The 22843-nt window shown below is 37.2% G+C and overlaps 1 protein-coding gene across 2 annotated transcripts in view; it reads right to left on the bottom strand.

Annotated features, from left to right (window-relative positions):
- The window catches only part of LOC148949100 (uncharacterized), a 232798-nt gene that overhangs the window by 45981 nt on the left and 163974 nt on the right, over window positions 1-22843 (bottom strand). For both annotated transcript variants that reach the window (XM_089092825.1, XM_089092826.1), the window contains one exon: window positions 15808-16054. In XM_089092825.1, coding sequence (XP_088948951.1) covers window positions 15808-16054 — 247 coding nt within the window. The remainder of the gene's footprint in view (window positions 1-15807; window positions 16055-22843) is intronic.

The following is a 22843-nucleotide window of genomic DNA, read 5'->3' as shown; positions in this document are numbered from 1 at the left end:
CACAAACAAGGCGTCTTCAGCACGATAGACCACCACCAACTAAAAAACCAATAAAACCACCACCAATAAAAAAAAATTATACAATTGGCGCAAACTGATCCACGTAGGGAAAAGATGCTATTATGGAGTTACTTTAGTGAGAACACCAGAGCAAAACGTCTAAAATAGCTTATTCCTTTTGCATCTTAGAATTATATTTCAAGGATTTTTTAAAGGGAGGGGGTTGCACAATTCAACGTTGCTTGAAAACTGCATCCGGTGGAGGTTTTCATTAAATTGTAAACAAAATGCCACATACGAGGGGTGCATGCGAGGAACACTAGTAAAAATCTTAAGACTGTAAAAATAAGGGTCCAGTCCCCCCTACCCTTACCCCCTTAAACAAAGAACTTGAAAACGTCAAGTGGCTACAACGGTAAATTTTTACCAAATCATATTATTGACTTACGAATAAAGTAAACATACCACTAGATGCCTTTTTTTATGCTCTTTCCAAATATAATAATCATTTTTGTCGGAAATGACTTTTACCCCCACCCCTATATATATATATATACATACCAATTCAGGGTATATATTTGCACATTAGGGGGGTGGGGGTAAATTTTATTTCTTATGTAAATGAGAGGTAAGATTGAACTTTCCCCCACCCCCTAATGTACAAATATATACCCTGAATTGGTATATATAGGGGTGGGGCTAAAATTCATTTCCGACAAAAATGATTATTATATTCGGAAAGAGCATAAAAAAATGTATCGATTGGTATATTAGATTTATTCGTAAGTCAATAATATGATTTGGTAAAAATTTACCGCTTCATCTCTGGTGGGCTTATCTCTGAATAATTTTAAATTTATTATGGTTATGTAAAAAATAACAAGCAGTACCCCATTAATTTTTTTTAAAGTGCCAAAAAAAGTTATTGAATATCCGGAGATGTTTAAACTGTGTCATTAAAACAATATAGGCGTGGAAAAAATTATGATATACCAGAGAATAGTTCCTGAAGTGCTATTTAGCTGTGAGCGCAATTTCACCTTGTTGTTATGTAAAGAAGGCTCGAAATTATATTTTCTCCACTGTCAATTTCGATGGATCCTCATAATGAAGAGGCCATCAATCTATATCTCAGTCAAGAAACCGAATTTGAATGTTTAATCAATAACAGCCACAAATAGAGAGGGCTAAGAAATTGCACAATAGTGGTTTTGCAAGGTACGAAACCAGCCAGCGTTGCCAACGCGGTATAGTTTTACCGTTCTCGGTATAATTTAGAGATCTTGGTACACTTCACTGTATTTCAAATTTTTTTTGGTACAATACAAATTTTCCAGTACTTTTTAGGTAATTGTCGATTATTTGAAACACTCCCAAGAAGTGAAGTTGGGTTGTGATAAAAATAACAAAACAACCGGTACTTAAATATTAAACGTACTCTTTTATATAATGCAATGAAACCAGTTACGAAAAACCCGCTAAAGACGGGTTATTTCAAGGGACCGCTATTGAGTCATGCAATGCAAAGCGTGGTTTTCATTGCGATAACGATATTTAAACTGCTGTTTTTTGGGAGTTTAGGGGGGGGAGGCACCTAGGTTAGTTTAGGTATTTAATATATGGTATGCTTTACCCCCCCCCCCCCCTAATGTGCAAATATATAGCCCAAATTTGTTTCTAAACTATTATATATTCATCCTATTTTATTTTATTTCATTAGCAATAACCAAACTTGACTTCTTTAGCAGTATATAAAAGGGTACGTTTAATACTTAAGTACCAAACAACCTAATGAATAATAATAAAACATGATGATAAAATAATACTTTAGAAACAAAGTTATGGAAACCTAACCCAACCTAACGTAGCCTAACCAACACCACCGCCGCAAATGTGCAAATGTCTAGCCCGAATTATACAAGTCCAACGAATTCTGTCTAAGTCAAATGTATGTCATCATCTGTTTCTTGTAATTGTAGCTATGAAACCAGTTTTTCTGAGATGTAACCTAAGCGTAATTCTTGAATGTGTTTCCAATAACCGACAAGAATCCTTTTTTTATTTTACTTGCTCTTTTCTGACTCGGATATCTGTTCAAGTTTTAGTTTATCGAAATTTTTCTTCTTGCTATGGCAACATTTTTAACCTGTTGTTCAGATGGTACAAATTAATTTCTTGCAGTACAATTTTAGTCAAAATCCGGCACAGTTTATTTCAAAGCGGTGGCAACGCTGCAACCAGCCAATCATTACAACCTATCTAAGCTTTGAAATTAGTCTCAAGAAAGTAGGCTTTAGTAATGGCGATTTTAATAAGACCATCCAAGCTACTGAGTCCGATTTATTTAGTAGGTTTGGTAGAGACAGTTAAGTCCTTACTTGGCAATCTGACAATTTTTTGACAACCTAGCAAATTTAATTAAAACTACAAGGTCAGTAAGGCGCGTCTAATTTCTTTAGCAACTTTAGTAGTGGCAGTAAAATAATCGTGCTTCTTTATAACCAGGGAACTTTTTGGCAACCTGGCAATTTTAGTGAAACCGTCCAAACAACAGGATCAGCAAGACACGTTTGATTTCTTTAATAACTCGGTATTGACATAAGTGCATTTTGGCAACCAGGAGACTTGGTGGCGACCCGCATCATAACTTGGTAATATTAATTAGACCATCGAAACTATTGGGTTAATAAAGTACGTCTAATTTCTTTGGAAACTTCGATAGTAGTTGTAAAATATTCATGCTTCTGTACAACCTAAGAACTTTTTGGCAACAAGACAACTTTTTGAGAAACTGGTAACCAAACTTGACAATTTTAGTGAATCTAAAAACCACCTAAACTATAGGGTAAGTAAGGCACAACCCATGCTACGTTTTCTTCCACCAACTGGAATTAACATTCCAAGGTAAAAAAAAGAATTGGGAATCGTCCAAAGAATTGTGGGAGCTTGCTACGGATCGATTCACCAAATTCCTATTCGCATTTTACATTATCGAAACTGAAATTCTCAGATTTCTGGCAAGTTGTGGGATTTTCTGAAATTTCGTTCGTTTACAGTACCCCCCCCTCCTGAATACACAAGTCTGATCTTTGACGACCAGTTTTCGTTCACCGCAGGATGTTCATGTCGCAGGCCACAGCAATAAATTCACCGTGCACCGGGCAAACAAACCTCTAATTTATAGCTAAAACAGGAGGGCATAAAAAAGGCAGTTTTAGGAGGGATAGAGAGCACTTGCTCCTGGCTCATAAATTTTTGGGGCGTAAATTTTCAAATAACTAATCTAACCGTTAAAATCATTTTGCAATATTTTGAAATTTTACTTTTATAAAAATAAAGCAAAGAGGGCAGTTGGCAGTAAGTATAAGCAAATTCAATCCAAAATTTCTATTTTTCCCAGATCTTCATCACAGTGGCGGATCCAGGATTTTTTTAGAGGGGGGAGGGCAAAATAGGTTGATCCGATAAACGTGCGTTAGGAGCAAGTTTAATTAACACAAACTTGCGTTAATTAAGTAAATTACACTACTATAAACTATGTTGGGGGAAGGGCGCCCCCTTCACCCCCCTGGATCCGCCACTGCTTCATCATCATTCATTGAAATTAAAAGTAATTAGACCGAATTTAATCAATTTTTTGTGTTTTTATGTATTCCAATTTTGTTAATAAATGAAAATGTTATTATTAAATGAAAGTTTTGTTAAAATTTGGCCTGGAAATTTTTGGGAGGCAAGGGGGAGGGGCGCAAGTCAAGATTTTGCCCCGGGCACCAGAAAGGCCAGAACTGCCACTGCATAAAACCCACAAACACTCATCTGAATTCAGATGTTCTGCAACAAAATTCGCTACTGGTGCATTATGTGGGCACCACTGTATATTGTACGAGAGACGAAACCCGCCAAACGGGTTATTTGCAAGAGACCGCTATAGAGAAATGGAATGCAAGCATATTTTTCATTGCGTTTACGATATTTAAACTATTGTTTTTGGGGGTTTAGGGGGGGGGGAAAGGAACCAAGGTTAAGTTACTTATTTAATACATAGTAGGCTTTACCCCCCCCTAATGTGCAAATATATAGCCCAAATTTGTTTATAAACTATTATATATTCATCCAATGGCGGATCCAGGGGGGCGCCCCCCTGGCGTAGTCTAAAGTAGTTTAATTTACTTAATTAACTCAAGTTTGCGTTAATTAAACTTGCTCCTAACGCATGGATCAACCTATTTTGCGCCCCCTAAAATTCTTTTTTTTTGAATCAACCTATTTTGCGCCCCTCCCCCGTCCCCTAAAAGAATCCTGGATCTGCCCCTGTATGCATCCTATTTTATTTCATTAACATTAACCAAACTTGACTTCTTTAGCAGTGCCCACATAATGCACCAGTACCCAAAATTCATTAAGCTTTTTTTCACAAATAAAGTGAAAGGCACAGGCCCCCTGGCGTAGTCGATAAGAGGATTGAATGCCTAGTTTTTGGCGACACAGTGTGAACTGCGTGCACTGAATTCGATTCTGATCTCAAATTGACAGTAACTTGCGGTTTTATTTATGATGTGCGACTGAACCAAAGGTCTTGAAATAACATGGGGATAATCCATAATTTATCAAAAGAAGACTGGAAATATAACATGACTTCTAACCTCAGTACCGTTTTCAAACGACCCAATTCAAGAGAAATGTAGCCGCAATAGTCAATCATCTATTGTTTTTTTTTTTTTTTTTTTCTGAATAATGTTACCGTATTCCGTTTGGGCTTGTTCCTAAAATTATTTTGAAACCTGGTTGTTTTGGTGTTAGATTTTTATTTATTTGCCTTGAATTTGCTTTTCAGCATCAATCAATCTTCGAAGTTTTATTTTTTTGTTATCAACATGAAGACGGTTTGATGGAAATTTAACCAAAATGTTTACTTAAGTTTTCTTTTTTTTCGATATTCACTGGGTTTTCATGTAACCCCAATTTATTACTTTTCACATCAAGTTGTTTTTCAAGGCAATTGATAGGAGGGGGGGTGTTACCGGTTTTGAATCCCCTCGGAATTTTTTCCGACTCGTAAAAAAAAAACTAAATGTAGGCCTATGTTAAAAATTTTTTGATGCGTTTTGTAAAGTTTTCTTTGTACCCCCCCCCCTCCCCACGAACAACATCAATGATACACCTTTGCTGATTTTATTTAATTTTTGTCGGAAAAATACTGTTAATCTTCAATTCCAGAAATTAATTTTCTATGCTAAGTGGTCAAGTTAAGTTACGTTAAGTAAAACCAATCTCATTTAAATAAGTCATTTGACACTAGGGTAACATAAAAATATAATAAATGAAATGCTCATAATCGTCGCCTAAAAACGTCCCTTTTTCGTTCATTTGACACTTTTGTTGCAAAATTTTGTAGGGTAAGGTAAAGGTAAAGTTTACAGCATTGGACTTTACAGTCCCTACTGGCGGCTCTGATCTCCATTTCTTGGCCCTACAGCCAGGAAGTACAATGGGGGTTGGGGGCCAGCCATCCTATGATTTCGCATACCCTTCCTGTTTACCTTCCCCAGATTTCTCCAGGTACCCATTAAAACTGAGTCGACTCTGGCTGAGCTTACAGAGTCACGCCACTGACCCCCGTCCCAAACCAAATAATTCGGTACACTAAGATTCGATTCGTCGTCCTCACGGACAAAGCATGTAGAAATACATTTATTAATATATATATATATATATATATATATATATATATATATATATATATATATATATATATATATATATATATATATATATATATATATATATATATATATATATATATATACATATCCCGGAAAATACCCCCTCCCCCCGTGAAAAAGTAGGCTGTCTAAATTTGAGAATCTTATTTAAGCTTTGTTGTTGTTGTTTTTTTTCGTAGGGGGAAGGAATTTTGGTACTTGTGTATTATGCGCCACTCACTCAAGTTTATATTGCGTAAACCTTGAGAACAAGGCAAAAACAAGTAACAGAATATATGGGAAATATATAATTTGGGCTATATATTTGCACATAAGGGTATTTGGACAGTTTGAAGTCAGAAAACAATTCTTTCTAGATAGAAGGCCAATAAAAAATTATATATTAGTCTCAATGATTAAATTTTGGTTGAGAGTCGTCCAGTTACCGAGTGACAGGTTGCTTCAGGCAGCTTATGAAGATTAAATAACAAAAAAAGTTTTTTCAACTGAAAGTAAGGAGCAACATTAAAATATAAAACGAACAGAAATTATTACGTATATGAGGGGGTTTGCCTCCTCGTCAATACCTCGCTCTTTACACTAAATTTCGAATTTCGTTCGAATCACAAACCCCTGAATCACAAAGGCTGTTTAATTAGAATACATAGCTCTTTTGAAAGTACTAAGAAAACAAAGGGGCGAACCCCCTCATATACGTAATAATTTCTGTTCGTTTTGAATTTAATGTTGCTCCTTACTTTCACTTGAAAAAAATTGTTTTTTTTTATTTAATTTCTGATCGCTTTATAAATAATGCTGGGAAATCCGGCGGCCCCTTCATAGAAATGTCCCATCCCCTATGAAAACATCCTCCATGGATATATCTTTTCACGTAACCCCTCCTCCGAACCCCCCTCCTCTACGAGAACAAATCCCTCCTGAAAACGTCTGTATACTTCCCAATAACCAATACTATATGTAAACAATGGGCAAAGTTCATAACTTGCAGCCCTTCCTCCGGGAACTGTGGGGGATGAATTCATCCTCAAAGACGTATTTAATAGATTTCCGACTATGATGAACAAAATGGCTATCTCAAAATTTTGGGGAAAAAATGAGCGTCGGAGGGGGCCTAGTTGCCCTCCAATTTTTTTGGTCACTTAAGAAGGGCACTAGAACTTTTAATTTCCGTTCGAATGAGCACTCTCACGATATTCTAGGACCACTGGATCGACACGATCACCCCTGGAAAAAAAACAAATAAACACGCATGCGTTATCTTTGTTCTGGCAAAAAATACAAAATTCAACATTTTTGCAGATAGGAGCTTGAAACCTCTACAGTTGGGTTTTCTGATATGCTGAATCTGATGGTGTGATTTTCATAAAGATTTTATCACTTTTAGGGGGTATTTGAAAATAGGGCAATTTTTTTCAGGCTTGAAACTTCTGATGGGTAAGACTCTTTCGGGTCGCTCGTTGCTTACAGTTCGTTACCACGAACTGTCTGATCGCAAAAATATCATGGCCACTAAAAATAAAAGACATTTTAAAAAAAACTTGGTTTTCTTTTGTTTGGAATGAAGGTAGAGGACCAATGGATGTAAATGCAAATTGGGAGAATGAGATTAAGATAGTACTTGAGAATCAAATGATCCAAAAAAGGAGTGAGGAGATAAAAAAAACAGAAACACTAAAGTTTTATAAAGATGTTAAGGTGGTTTATGGGCAGGAGTTCTATCTTAAGCTGAATTTACCAGCAAGATATTTGACGTTGTGGATCCAGCTCAGGGCTAATTGTCTGCCAATTAGCACAAGATTTAAAAGATATTCTAAAGAAAGATGTTCCAATGAATATAGATATACTTGCCCATTTTGCAGAGTTAAAGAAGATTATTTGGTGCATTGCTTGAGCCGGTGTCGGAGCTGTCCGACACCGGAAAGCTCCGGCGTCGTATAAAGTAAATGTAATGTTTCATTTAAGTGTTTTTTCCAAGTGTTAAGTGTTTTTTTTCAATGACCGTATTACCAAGTATTACGTACCATTATTAGGTTAATGTAGTGTTTCATTTAATAGTTTTATGATGATCGCTGATCATTTTATGTTATTTGTGTCTTTCATTTATATTATTTTACTGTGCTCATGGCCGTATATTTGGCTTTAAATTACACTTATCTATCTATCTAACTAATATGTAGAATAATTTTACATAACACATTTTGCATGTAGACCCGCTATACTTTACCCCCCCCCCTAATGTGCAAATCAATAGCCCAAATTTTTTTTTAAAGTAACGAAGAAACTAACAAAAAACCGGTTTGTTCTCGAGGTTTACACAGCGTAAACTTGAGTGAGTGGCGCATAATACATAAGTACCAAAATTCCTTTCCCCTACGGAAATTAAAAAAACAAAACTCAACTAAAATTCTCACATTTGGAGGGGCATTTTCCGGGGGGGGGGGGGATAAACACAGGCCACCATATATATATATATATATATATATATATATATATATATATATATATATATATATATATATATATATATATATATATATATATATATATATATATATATATATATATATATATATATATATATATATATATAGTTAAATTAAATTGAGAGATCTTGTCCAATTCCTAGAACAGGTCTTTCCCTCTGGGTATTTTCGCCAACGCCATCTTTTTTCTGAAGTAGACTGGCACGCCATCTATATCGCCAATTTCAACATCAGTGCGTTCATATTATTAAATTTTACTAATTAGCGAGCAGAAGAGGGGAGTTTCTTGTCGCAAGGGCCGTTGTACCTGCCGGGAGTGTTACTCCCTTAAACTGCGGGGATCAGGTAGCAAGAAACTACGCTTCCCTCGCTTATTAGCTTAATTAGCTCTGTATTCTGTAAATAGTAGAATTCGTCAGTCGTGCGCGCAACATCCCATGCTGCTGTGCATAGAGCTTGTTACGTCATGATGTTTGAACAGAGTGAGAATTTGCATTATTCGCCCGTGTTGAGTTTCGTTCAGCGAAACAAGGAAGAGGGAATAGATGATGAGACTATCAAAAGATTTGGAGCGGAGTTTTTTGATTGCGAAGTGATTGTGATCGCTAAGAAATGGCTGGGCTTGAAGCTGGATCCTGATGCGCTTTTTCAGAAGCGAAACGGAACGAAGGCACCATCTAATCACCTTGGTGATATCTTGGAAATGCTGAGAAAAGGTGATTCAGATTGTTTTACAATTCCGACTTTCGTCATTCGAAGCCCTTCGGAAGTGCCAGTTATCCCGGCTTCGGCTTACTCGGCTTTGCTCTCGAAAGTCAATGAACTGAACTTGCATCTAAAGACTATATCCAATAAGTTCGAGTCTTATTCAGCCAATTTTCCACCGCTACCCCAGCCTGGGGATGCTGCTTCTTCACTATCGAGTAGCCATGCTACAGTGATTGTTTCAAACCTTCCGCAAACAGTTTGCAACCCCAAAAGTCGAAAGGAATTCTTAGACCAATTGTCAGGTCACGAGTCAGTTTCCAGTGTCCGCCCACGAGGTGACAAGTTGTATGTCAACATTGAGAAATCTGTTATTTCGGATTTCTGCAATTCGATTAGTGCAGCCGCATCGGGTGCTACCACTAAAACTGTGCTTAAGCGTCACCTTGGGATTGCTAGAGGTATCCCTGAGGATTTTGACATTGCTGGACTAAATTCGTACCCTGGTGTGATTGAAGCCACTCGTTTCGGCTCTTCACAAACAATTAAGCTAGAGTTTTCGGATACATTCGCAAAAGTCAATGCCATCAAGAATGGCCTGAAAATAGGTTACGAAATATTCCGTGTGTACGATTTCATCAGTGTACCCCGTTGCTGCTTCAAATGCCGATCCCCAGATCACATGATGAAGGATTGCACCAGTCCTGTTGATAAATGTGCTCGTTGTGCCGGTAATCATACTGCCACTAAGGAAACGCCTTGCCAAAATAGCCCCAAATGTGCGAACTGCAACGGTGATCATACATCCTTTAGTTTGAAATGTCCAGTGCTCAAGTCTCGCGTTTCGAGTAGTGCCCGAAAATGATGCAGTCCCTTTCAGCTGTCTCGTACAACATAAATGGTACCAGAAGAAAAGAGCATGTTATTGACGAACTTGCATGTAACTATGACATTGTCTGTTTGCAAGAACACTTATTATCGTCGGCTAATACAAACCTGCTAAAAAGAAGTGCTAATCACGTCGTTTTCGTATAGGCGGCACGAACTACTTTCGGACGGCCGTCGGGTGGGCTTGCTTGTATACTGAAACGAAATAGTGTTTCGTGCTACTCGCCTGTGCTTTTTAACAGTGATACAAAAAATTTTGCCGTGCGGATTAAAGATTTAGTGATCGTAAATGTTTACTTGCCTTGTGACAGAAAATCGGTTCAGTCTCTTAACAGATTCGCTAAGACTTGCAGTGTATTACAGAAACTTTTGGAATCCGTCTCAAATCAAGGTTATCGTTTTTTGATCGCTGGAGACTTTAACGCTGACCTGCTGTCATCGAATATTCGCTCGGATTTGATATTTGATTCGCTGCCGCAGTTTAAGCTGGTTGAAAAAACTTGTATATATTCTTATCTTCATCATTCCGGTAGTCAAAGTAATATTGATCATGTTGTTTGTTCTCCGGGCCTACCCGTTTCTACTGTAACTGTTCATGAAGATCATTGCGATTTAGATCACCTACCGATTTCGTTTGTTTTTCAAATACCGATTTGTACTAATCGTAATGCTTTACAAGCAGGACGAAGATGGGTTTTCCGTCGAAATTGGAATAAGATAAATTTATCGCTGTATATTTCTACGCTAGCTATGCTACTTGCTACAATTCAAGTTCCTTTCCACCTTCTACAGCTTAGTTGTAAGTCTTCAAATGATAAAAATACTCTAAATGATTATTATCTAAAATTAGTATCTTGCCTTAAAATAGCTGAATTGACCGCTGTACCACAGGAGCGAGTCAGGCGAAACACGCGTAAACCGGAGTGGTCGTGGGATCCTGAATTGAAATCGATTAAAAATAAAGCAAAGTTTTGGTTGCGGATTTGGGTTTCTTGTGGTCGTCCGTCTGAAGGGGTTATTCATCAAATAAAGCAAAAGACAAAATTAGAATATAAAAAATACCTGCGCTCGACTAAATCAAAAATATCGAATTTCCCGTTAAGTAAATCTGATTGGCAAAAGGTAATTAATTCTGAAAAACTTGATGATTATTTTGCTACAAGCCCGATTAGTGCCGGTGGATGGCATAGTTATTACAGTAAAGTTTTTAGTTCAGTGAATTATCATGTCCATTCGGTTTTTTCGAAACTTCTCATTGCCGCACTTCCCGTATCGCTGAGCCAAACTCAGATTTTGTCTGTTGAGCTCTCTGTGGTTCAGCAGGCAGTAAAAAGGTTGAAATCAAATTCCCTCGATTGTGATGGCATTTCTGCCAACCATTTAAAAGTTGATTGCCCACTTCTTTTTCAACACCTGCAGTTGCTTTTTCAAATGTGCTTGTGTGCGTCTGCGGTACCGGATAGCTTCCTATGTGGGTCTGTAACATCAATTCTTAAAAGAGGAAAACCTCCTAGCGATTGCTCGTCGTATCGGCCAATAACTGTGTCATGCAATCTCAGTAAAGTTTTTGAATATGTTCTTCTTCCGTCCATATCGAGTGCACATTTTGGCGAAAATCAGCTTGGTTTTTCGTCTGGGGTGGGGTGCCAGCAAGCCCATCGGGTTCTAATTAATCTTCTTATCGATGCGACTAAAAAGGGATATGAACTCCATCTTTGCGCCTTGGACCTTTCCAAGGCTTTTGACAGCGTCGTCCACTCACAAGCTCTGTTTTCCCTTTTTAGTCATGGCATTAATCTTTCTCTGGTTTCTCTCCTTCGTTATTGGTATGCCAATTCTTTTCTACGAATAAAAGCTGAAGGGGTTATTTCCGATTCTAAAATTCCGGTTCGGCGTGGTGTCAGACAAGGTGCTGTCCTTTCCCCTTCTATCTTTAAACTTTGCATTTCTTCTGTTTTATCTTCTATCCCAACCACTTGTATTTTTCAGGCGATTAATCTTTCTTACATAGCGTTTGCTGATGATATACTTCTAATTAGTAGGACTAGAAAAGGTCTTTCTGTTTCTGTATCTACAGTTGCAACAAACCTTAGTAAGATTGGTCTATCACTGAATTTCTCTAAATGTGAATATCTTTCGTTTAATAGTAATTGTAACTCGCCTTTAGATTGCGCTTCTTTTTCTGTCCCATGTGTTTCTTCTTTTCGGTGGTTGGGTATAAACATTGCTAAAAATCTTAAATCTCTCCGAGAACAAGCCGTGGCGAATTGTAAGAAAAAGATCCAAGTATCTTATTCCAAAATTGTTGCCAATCGGGGGAAATACAGTAGGAAGACCCTTGCTAAATTGTATTCTGTTTTTACTGATCATTCAATTTTGTTCCTTTCCGGTGTTTATCCCATTCTTGGGCGAAAAAATACCCGGTCATTACGTTCTTATTATTTTCGGTTCTCGCGTTTTCTACTGTATTTGCCTCCATGGTACCGGAACCGTAACCTTGTTTCAGTTTTTGGGCTTCCAGATATAACTGAAAAGCTAGTTGAGCTTGCTGACAAACTCCCCCAGACAGTGAAGGCTCTCCCAGCTCATCATGGGTTTGTACGCCTCCTTCATTGATTTAGTTTCTTTGCTGTATATTTAGTCGATTTGTATGTATTTTTTCTTTTCTTTTATTTATACTCCGCTTTTGTTAACTTAGCGTGTTAAAAATAAATTATTATGATTATTATTTGGGTTCATATAATGGACAACAAGAAGGAAAGTCATATTTTACCCATTTAAGGTCATATTTGCTCCATAAAGGCATCCTAGGTCTTTATCTATGTCTTTTGTTTCGTTTATTAGTTTATCTATGTCTTTTGTTTATGTTGTTGTCTAGGATGTTGAATATGATGTTGTCTCTGTTAATATTTCTCTATGTTGTGTTCTGTTTTTGTTGTTACTGTAATGTATATCAGATGAAAATGTTAAGAATGTGTTTTAGATGGTTCACATTTGTTAAAAAGAGCCCTTAGGGGCTGGGGGGTGGTAGAAAGGTAACAGAACAATCAATTAATTTAGAATATATACAAAATAGCAAGGAGCCTTTAGGATTCATTTATAGATTTAAGGAGGGACCCAAGGCCTCTTGTGAGTACTTTTGATCAGATATGATAACATGAAATTTTTAGAGAAGAGGAAAGGGGACATTTTCTTGGGAAAAAACTTAGATAAAAAAAAAAAAAACACGTCCGTAAATTGTATGGAGAATATAACATAAAATTTAATATTTTCTACTGTATTTGCCCCTGTGGTACTGGAACTGTAACCCTGTCTCAGTTTTTGGGCTTCCAGATATAATTGAAAAGCTTGTTGGGCTTGGTGAAAATATCCCCCAGACAGTGAAGGCTCTCCCAGCTCATCATGGGTTTGTCCGCCTCCGTCTTTAATTTCGTGCTTTTACTGTGTATTTGCTGTGCTTTTACTGCGTATTTAGTGTTTTATTGTGTATTACTGTGTATTTAGTCGCTTTGTATGCATTTTTTGTTCTTTTTTTATATCTATACTCCGCTTTTGTTAATTTAGCGGGTTAAAAATAAATTATTATATTATTATTTAAACACTTTTGCATCATAAAAAGAATAACATCTATCTTTAAAATTACACATTTCCGACCATTAGAGGAAAAGCGCTATTTAGATAGAATTAGGCGAAACTTCGTGATTATTTAAAGAAACAACGGAAAATTGCTATTGCTTCCAAAAAATATGGTATGTCTATGGAAGTATTGAATTTTTTAAATATAGCTATTAAAGAGTACAGAGTATTAGATATAAAATGAAGCGGCAGTAGTTTTTCCATCAAAGTGTATTTAGAAGTGGCCAGTATAAACCAAAAATAACAATACGGTTCACAAACGTACACAAGGAGTGGGAATGGGGCAGGCTCCCTCCCACCATACACATTCAATGATTTTAGTATATTTCCATTACGTCTTGTGATTTCCGCACAACTCACCAGTAGGCTATTTTTTTCCTGATTTAATCCCTCCCCCAATAAAATCAATGTTTACGTGCTTAGTTTGCTTAGTGAGATTAAAAGGCCTCAAGTCAGTTAAGCTAAAAATGCACAAAACATAAATATTGCCTTGTCACCACGTATCTACAATCTGCTCGTTTTCAACTCTTTTTCGGTACTTTTGTATTATCCAGAATACACTCAAGAAGTGAAGTTAGGTTAATGATAATGAAATATTCCAAAATATGATGAAAATATAAGGCTTTAGTAGCAAAATTATGGAAACTACAAAAAGAAATTATGGAAAGCAGGCCACCAAGAACACATTATATTAAATACCTAGCCTAACCACATCTATATATGAAATACTTAATTAAAATGTATCTGCACCATATTTTTTCTCACTAAAACTAAGCTAATTATAATCGATTACAGACAAACAAACTGGTTTTTCTCAGATCAAACAGAGCAAACTTCTTGAGTGTGTTCTGGATAATATACAAGTACCCTTCTTTGTAACATACAGATTGTGTCGTAAAATAAAAATCAATAGACGCATCTTCACTTGGGATGTGGATCTCCATCCCCCCTTAGGTACAGCCCAAACGATCTCAACCACCAGAATGTATGAAAATATTCTAGGACTAATATTTGAAAATATTCTAGGCCTAAAAGGCCTAAAACGCACTTTTTTTTATTCCCCACATCTTGAGGGTATTCTTTTACAAAACAGCATCTAAGAGACTTTTTCAGGTGTCAAAGAGTTTATTTGTTGGATTAGTAGACAGAATCAGATATCTTTACCACATCTCAGTCCACCATATTGACCAAGATTATAATTTGACAATATCCCATTCCTATATAATGAAAGGGAAGGGTAACTCACCCTTGCCTATAATCCTTGAATGAAGGACTTGGGGATGCGCATTTGCCATACTTATTTTTGATATTTAAAGTGTGCACTTGCACGGACGACAAGTGGATATTTTTCAAAGAAAAACGTGTGTTTTCCAAGGCCTTGTTATCAGGCCACCAACATCCAGCACGGAGTTCGACACGGGTTGTGCAGATTGTCGTTTTGAGTGCCGTACTCAACATGAGAGACTGTCTTCTTAGAACATGCTATTAATGTTCAACCATGCTATTCTGGCGCGTTATAATTTTGAGGAACCCGTGTCCAACACGCTTAGAACCCTCAAGATGAAAATGCGTTTTGCTGGGCTGAACAGGGAGAACCTGAAAACAATTTTTGTCGAGCATGCTCAAACACGCTTCAAATCTGATGCCTAAAAACGGAACCCAAATTGGTAAATAAAAACAGATGAGGTTTTATTTATCTCCATACTTAAAATGTATCTCCATACTCCATATACTTAAAATTTATCTCCACATTTGATTGTATGGTTTTAGTTATTCTGATAAATCAAAAACAGCTCATAAAATCAAAACTTGCCATTTTGTTTGATTGTGTTTCAAAAACTGGTTAGGATTGCATATACGACGCACGAGAATCTATAGACGGGCCAAGCATCGGGCCAAACATTGGGCGTCTTCATGTTAACCTTTTTTATTTTGTGAACCCTTGACGATCAATGAAGAAAGTCTACTATTTTATATCTCTAATCGGCGGTATCAAATTTAAATAACTCAGATTTTCGCAATAGGCAGGTACATAGATTGGTACTTACGTGTTACAGCGACCACACTCTCAAAGCCAAGTTAGGTGGAATATACCAAAACATGATGAAAATATAATACTTTCGTAACAAAATTAGGAAACTACAACAGAGAATTATGGAAAGCAGGCCGACCAGACCACATTATATTAAATACCTAACCACCTCTCATTAAACATTTAATTAAAGTATAGCTAAATAATACTTCATCTCGCTCAAGCTAAGCTCTTCATTTCCGAGTAGTCACAGAAAACCGGTTTCATTACAGATGAAGAACAAAGTGTGGTCGGTAAAACACGTAAGTACCCATGGATTTACCATGAAAAAAAATCTTACCTTAAATATCACTGCTTCATTTTGCTCCATCGTCTCTCTTAAGAAGCTAATTTCAGAGTCCTTTTCTCTCAGTATGGCCTCCCATTCTCCGACCCCTGAATCAGAGGGAGAAGGAGTACCCTCTGGGTCAAAACTCAGATCTAAAGGCGTATCTAGATTATCCATACTACCAAAACTATCTCCCCCAATGATATCGTTCAAGCTATCTGAGGATCCACGGATTAATTCCTGAGGCGTGGGAGTTGACCTAAAAGACAAACATGATATAAATTAGCGCTGCGTAAAAATATGCCTTAGTAATTAATTTGCACTTTAAATTTAATAGGCCTACGCAAGTAGGATTTTTTTTTTAATTTCAAGTCACGATAATAAACTCGTCCGTAACTACTACTAGCCCATTTAGACCCATTTAGAGGTTTTAGCAACGAAGCAACGGGGGGCCACCATTTCCACTAACCGTCACAAGCACTAAACGTCATAACATCGATAAAAATATTATAACTTTATATACTAGTAATAAGTATATAATAGTTTAGAAACAAATTTCGGCTATGTATTTGCACCTCCGGGGGGTGGGTGTAAAGCATAGCATATATTAAATACGTAACCTAACCTAGGTACCTTTTCCCCCTAAACCCCAAAAACTAAAGTTTTAAAATTTTAGATGCTATGACGGTTAGTGGTTCTGACGGATTTGTTTGTCGATGTTATTGTTATGACAGATTTTGTAGACGAAATGACGTTAGTGCTCCTGACGGTTAGATGTTATGAAGCCTTTTCTGAAGCAACCATCAATGCTATTTCATTTCACGTTGGCATCGGTGATTGGATCGTCTCAGTGAGCAACAACCCATTCGCTAAAATTAACACACGGTAATGCACCTTAATTCACGGAATAGATCCAAGTTCTATTGGAAATTGGTACAACCAGGGCGTTCCTTGGATGTGGTAGCCGTTTCTCAGGCTCCCTCTCCGGAATCGAGCTCCGATTCCCCGTTACCCGTAACCATGATTTTGTGGGGGGAGGGGTATATCCAAGTAGTTTTTGTTCGGTAAGGAGGGATACCAAAAGAATTTTCATTCGGGGGGAGGGGAGGTTGGGAGACTTTTTATCTGCACTTTTTAAGACAGATTTACAAGTCGGAAAATTATTCTTCAGTTTTTTTTTAACAGAAACAGTTTTTGACCAGTTATTTTTTACTAATTTACGAGTCAGAAGAACACTGTGTAGGGGGGGGGGGGATTGTTGATACAAAACTGGTACATCTATTGCAGCAAAAATCACTTCAATGAAATATGAGCTCTTTTGAATGTCAACACAAACATGCACCATTGGGATACTTAATAATTTTGTACTCTAAATCTCATTCCGTAGTAGAAGAGTGTGTCGCTTTTTATTCAATTAAATTGTAGGCTTTCGTTTTTAGTATCATAAAAAGTTGACATAGTTATAGAGATGGACGTCAAGAACGTAAGCAGAAGGGGGCCTTGGCCAGACAAACTCCTGGATCACCCTAATTCCTGGGCATCTCTCATTCAAATTACCAAATAATCCTCCCCATCCAAAAAAATCCTTGAGTACGTGCCTGAGGGACGCTGTGAAATCTTTTTTCCTTTTTTAACGTTTTTACTGCTTTAGGCAAGGCAATGTACTTTTTTTCAAAAATAAATATTGATCCGTCTATGGTAGAGTAACTAAATAGTGTAGTAACACTAAAAACTACTAAACCAGGCCTACTCCTTGAGTCAAATTGTGCGTTATTTCTACTACAAATTATGTTGCAATTGCTAGCAGAAATAAGTAGGGGCGGATCCAGGATTTTTTAGGGGGGGATAGCGCAAAATAGATTGATCCAAAAAAAATTAGGGGGGGGGGGGGGGCAAAATAGGCTGATCCGAAAAACGTGCGTTAGGAGCAAGTTTAATTAACGTAAACTTGAGTTAATTAAATAAATTACACTACTTTAGACTACGCTAGAAGTGGGGTGGGGGCTCCTCCCTCGCCCTCCCCTGGATATCCACCACTGGAAATAATCGATATAGAAAGCTCAAAATTCCAATTTCTTTCAGAAAAGAGTATTTAGAATATTTTCGAAAAAATCTTAAATATTTGTAGAGCCAAATGAGACAGGAAAAAAATCTAAATACTTTTAGAATCAAATGAGAAAGGAGGACAAGACTGGCATCAACCGATAAAATATTCTTAGTTTGATGGTATGGTATTTCAATCCAGGTTTCCAAAAAATTGTCACAAAACGCCCTTTGAATTACTGCAACTATAGAATAATGCTCATGGCCTGCAGTTTCTCTCTAACGTCGACAATTTTAGTAATCAAAACCGCATAGATAAGAAATATATATATATTTTTTTAATTTGCGGAAATTACCCATCGAATATCTCTGAACTCGCACTTCCAATAAATTTCCCGAAGAAACTAGAGACACACAAGGAAACTCTCTCTAGGCCAATCCGCAGGAATGCATTTCAAGGGAGGGTGGATGAGACTCACGAGATCTCGAGAAATTTATAATTTTTCCTATTCACATAATCCATAGAATTCACAAATTTTTTTCCTAATTTGAACCCCCCCCCTCCCCCCAAAAGACTGAATGTGTCTAGGCTAGGGATCTTCGTCAAGACATTAAAAAAACACGTTTAATTGTAAGAAAATTGTGCGTAAATACGGAAAATGCATATAAAATACTATGAGATTCCAGCGAGACGAAGTCTCCTTACCCATGTGTTCGTATCTGCTCATCCTCAGGCGAAAAATTCGTTGACTATTATTCATAATTTGGGATCAACGCAGTCTCAAAGCAAAGTCCTTCTTTGCCTTCCTTTTCCCAGGTAGATGTTAGGTGTACTACACCACTCCACTTCCTGACCCCCCCCCCCCTGTCAATGTCTTAATGATGTTTAATCGCCTTCCTGTTAACCGAATTTCTCCGAGAGAACAAACACTATTTTTAATGGTGAATACTCTTAATTAACATAATTGTAAAAATGGTCCAAAATCCGTCTTTATTTGTCAGTAAAAAACAGAAAAAGGCCTTAGACAGCTATAAACTGACGCCATAGTTGTTTAGTTGATCCATAGTTGTTTTGATTCAATGATTGTCTAGCTTTTATATTTTAATCAATATGTCACGAGCTTCAATCCTTTAAAAATATTTCCAAACTGGCGCCACAATTGAGCATTGTACTAATTTCACAGATGGTGGAAAAAGTAATAAAATGAAAAGAAAACACAGATTAAACTAAGTATTTGGTCTTCACGAATGGAGCTTCTTGCGCACAAGTTAAGGGGATGGAAACTGTCTTTCGCCAATATACTCATTCTTGCACCTTCAAACCCATCTTTTGTGCTTTCACCGCCAGCCCTGCCAGATTAATTTCAAATCCCAAAACGACTCTCGATTACAGTTGGAAGATATTTTATGATACATCTTAAGCTATGCGAAAAATGTGGTTCAATCCCACTTTCTAGGGCTATAACGAGAGAAAGGATGAGAAGGCTAGGACACGTTTTGCGGATGAAGGATGATAGACTGCCAAAGATCGTTCTTGTCGGTCAATAATCTAGGGCCAAAAGAAAAGGAGGTCGTCACAGAATGGTGTGCAAACGAGTTTTAGGTCGTCCCCAAATAGGGTGAGGAGGGATGTACAAAGATGTAGGGGAAATTGGAAATTTTCGGGACGGTGTAAAGAGGGAGGCATTGAAAAGATTGGGATGGAGGAGGAGCAAGCGTACTTGTGTTGGTCGTAAGCAGAATGGTGATGTAGTGAGTTGTTAGTAGTTGTAGTATTACAAATATACATAAGTGTTGAGTTAAAAAGATAAACTTTTAAGTGTTGGACCTTCAGTGATTTATCACGGGAATGTAGGGATTAAAACCGCAAGCGGCACTTGCGGTGTAGCGTCAGACAACTTACTTAAAAAAGCAGAAAATTTCAGACATAATGGACATTTGGTTAGCTTAATCTGCAATGCATTGTGATTAAAGCTGAAATTTACTTGTGAGAGATAATTAATCAATTTTTTTTTTTATCTTCAAGAATCATTCAAAGTCAAAATCCAGTCTGCACAAGTAGCCCTGGATTAGGTCGAGAAGACTCTAGTAGGTTAAACAGGTTAATGGACTTTAAGATGGTAGGCCTACTGGATACATAATTCTGTTTCTATACCCTCCCCTGCATTTAGATTCCTGAAAAGACAAGTGAGCAAGCAGGGTACTTGTTTAGAATCCAGTAAACACGCCATAAGTGAAGTTTCGTTAATGGTAATGAAATAAAACAAAATACTATGAAAATATAATAGTTCAGAAACAAATTGGGCTATATATTTGCACATTCGGAGGGTGGGGGGGGGGAAAGCATAGCATATATTAAATACGTAGCCTGACCTAACCTGGGTACATTTTTTTGCCCCTTCAACTCCAAAAAACTAAAGCTTAAATCTTTGTCACGGAGTGAGCAATACCTCACTAGGCAGCGAAAGCCTGTTTTTTATATAGCATCTTTGAGATGTCGATGCGGTCTTTCCCGCGTGTTTACTGGATTCTAAACAAGTACCGCAAGCAGTTTTGGGTCAAACAAAGTCGCCAAACAGTTTACCAAACGGTAGATGGCGTTGGTGATTTTTCCTTCGACACTAGCGCCAGTTTCCACGCTTACAAGTTTCCAATGATCTTTATTTGGTGCATATTAAGTGGCTTAGTGGGCAGCCCCTTGGTATAAGTAGTGCGAACTGTAAACACAAAACAGAAAAAGTGTCATAATGACTTTGCAACTTTTGTGCCATTGTATGAAAAGATGAAAGTTACTTGGTAGGCTGATCACATTTGAAGCATTAACACTCACTGTGTGACTTGCAGTTCTAAACAACAATGTATTAAGCATGAATTTTCCTTGGAATCATTTAGTAAAAAATCCTTAAAAAATCAATTAAGTCTTACACATATTATTGAGAGTGACACGTTCAGATTTAATGATGGGAGGGGTCATTCATAACATAGTGCTGTTTTACAAGGCCATTACAGTGGATAATCCAACTTTTCGGGAAAACCCTTTTTTTTTATTCACATGAAAATAAGATCAATAAGCTACTGGAATTTTAAGAAATAACAAGAAGCACAAAAAGTAGTTTATTTTGTAGAGTGGGGTAAGGGGCGTAAAGTAAAACTTTTGGAAGGGAAAATTATTTCAGGAGCAGGGGACCTTTCAACTATGCTGAACAAAATGACTATCTCAAAGTTTTGATTAGACAACTTTGGGGGAAAAGGGCATGGGAGGGGGAGGGGGGTAGCTGCCCTTCAATCGTTTTCGTTACTTAAAAAGGGTATTAGAATTTTTGATTTTCAATCAACTAAATCCTCTCCTGATCTTGTAGGATCACTGGTTTAATACGATATCCCCTGGGAAATACAAAAAAAACAATAAACACGCATCCTTGATCTTTCTTTCGGCGAAAGATGCAAAATCCCACATTTTTGTATATAGGAACTTGAAACCTCTGCAGTTGGGTTCTCTAACATGCTGATTCTGATGGTGTGATTTTCATTTAAGACCACTTGACGTTGTGAGAGCGTTTCCCCCTTTTTCAAAATTGGGCCCATTTTCCCAGGCTAGTAACTTTTGATGGATAGTATTATAGTTAATAAACTTCTTCTTCTTCGTTCGATGTATCTATTGTTATCAACATTCTGTTTTTAGAGTTTCGGTTACTATTGAGCCGCGCCGCTCCTTTCTTACAGTTCGCTACGACGAACTGTTTGATATAGCTCATTTTTCATTTGGTCCTTTTAACTTGACTTGGGAAAATTGGGTCCGACTTTGTGCCCCCCCCCCAGGATTTTGAAGAAATTATACCCCTGATCCCTTCGCGTCTTAGACCAAGAGTAATTGAGAAAAGTCGAAACTGACTCTCTCTGTTCTTGAATTCTAATTTATGTGGAAATCCCAGCTTCAAGATTTTCCTCCTATATTATGCACCGGAAACGTTTAGTTGGTACTATTATCAACTGCGCAATTTCCTTTAACCTATAATAGCCGGGTCATGAACAATTGTAACATTTCATTTTCTAATTGAACCAATATGTTTGACATCATGAACTTTTGCTAATTTTAGAAAAGAATTACTGAGCTGTGCATACCGTTAGGCGTTATAATTACTGGTTGCTAGACTTTCCTAATTTTCACAACAGTCTGTGAGGTTAAATAAGATGCTCTTTGAAACTTAGACACAATTGAAAAAGGGAACAAATTGGTGCGGAAACATATTTATTTACATAAATGACGTTAATTATATTAGGCATTAGTTGCATTATTTAATTAAATGACATTAATTATAATTATATTATATTAGGCGCAGCCAGAATGTTGGAGGATTTTTCTACAGAAAAAGGTCTGTGGGGCAAAAAAGACAGGGACAGTACAAAGAAATGTATTCAATGAAGACAGGGGGGATTTAGTCAAGATAATAGAACAAATGGAGATCTCATGCTTGTTTTATCTTATTTTTTAAAAACGTTCATGTCAAGATTAGGGGAAAGTTTGACACAGTAGAGGCTCAAATATCAGCCCATGAATTCTTATCTCATGTATTTACTATTTTCCTACTATTTCCAGTGTTTTTCGTACAATACGCCTATGCCCTCCAAAAGTATGGTCCCCTAAAGATGCTTAAATATGAACCTGTGTGCTTGAATAGCCACAGCATGTTTGCCAGATATTCATTTTCAGGGCATTCATGTTGTGATTATACAAAATAAAGTTTGATTATTAGTTGCAGCAGTGGCGGATCCAGGGGAAGGGCGAGGGGGCGCGCGCTCCCTCTAAAATGGTCTAAAGCAGTGTAATTTACCTAATTAACGCAAGTTTGCGTTAATTAAACTTGCTCCTAACGCAAGTTTATCAGATCAACCTATTTTACGCCCCCTCCCCCCTAAAAAATCATGGACCCGCCACTGAGTTGCAGGAGGAGGAAGTAGAGATGTAATAATAGCCCTAAAGACCGGTTACATCTTTGTTCCCAGA

This window comes from Artemia sp. Qi Xiang Cuo, chromosome 8 (genome assembly GCF_049724085.1).
Source record: "Artemia sp. Qi Xiang Cuo chromosome 8, ASM4972408v1, whole genome shotgun sequence".
In the NCBI taxonomy this organism is placed as follows: domain Eukaryota; kingdom Metazoa; phylum Arthropoda; class Branchiopoda; order Anostraca; family Artemiidae; genus Artemia; species Artemia sp. Qi Xiang Cuo.
This window is presented reverse-complemented; position numbering and strand designations above follow the sequence as displayed.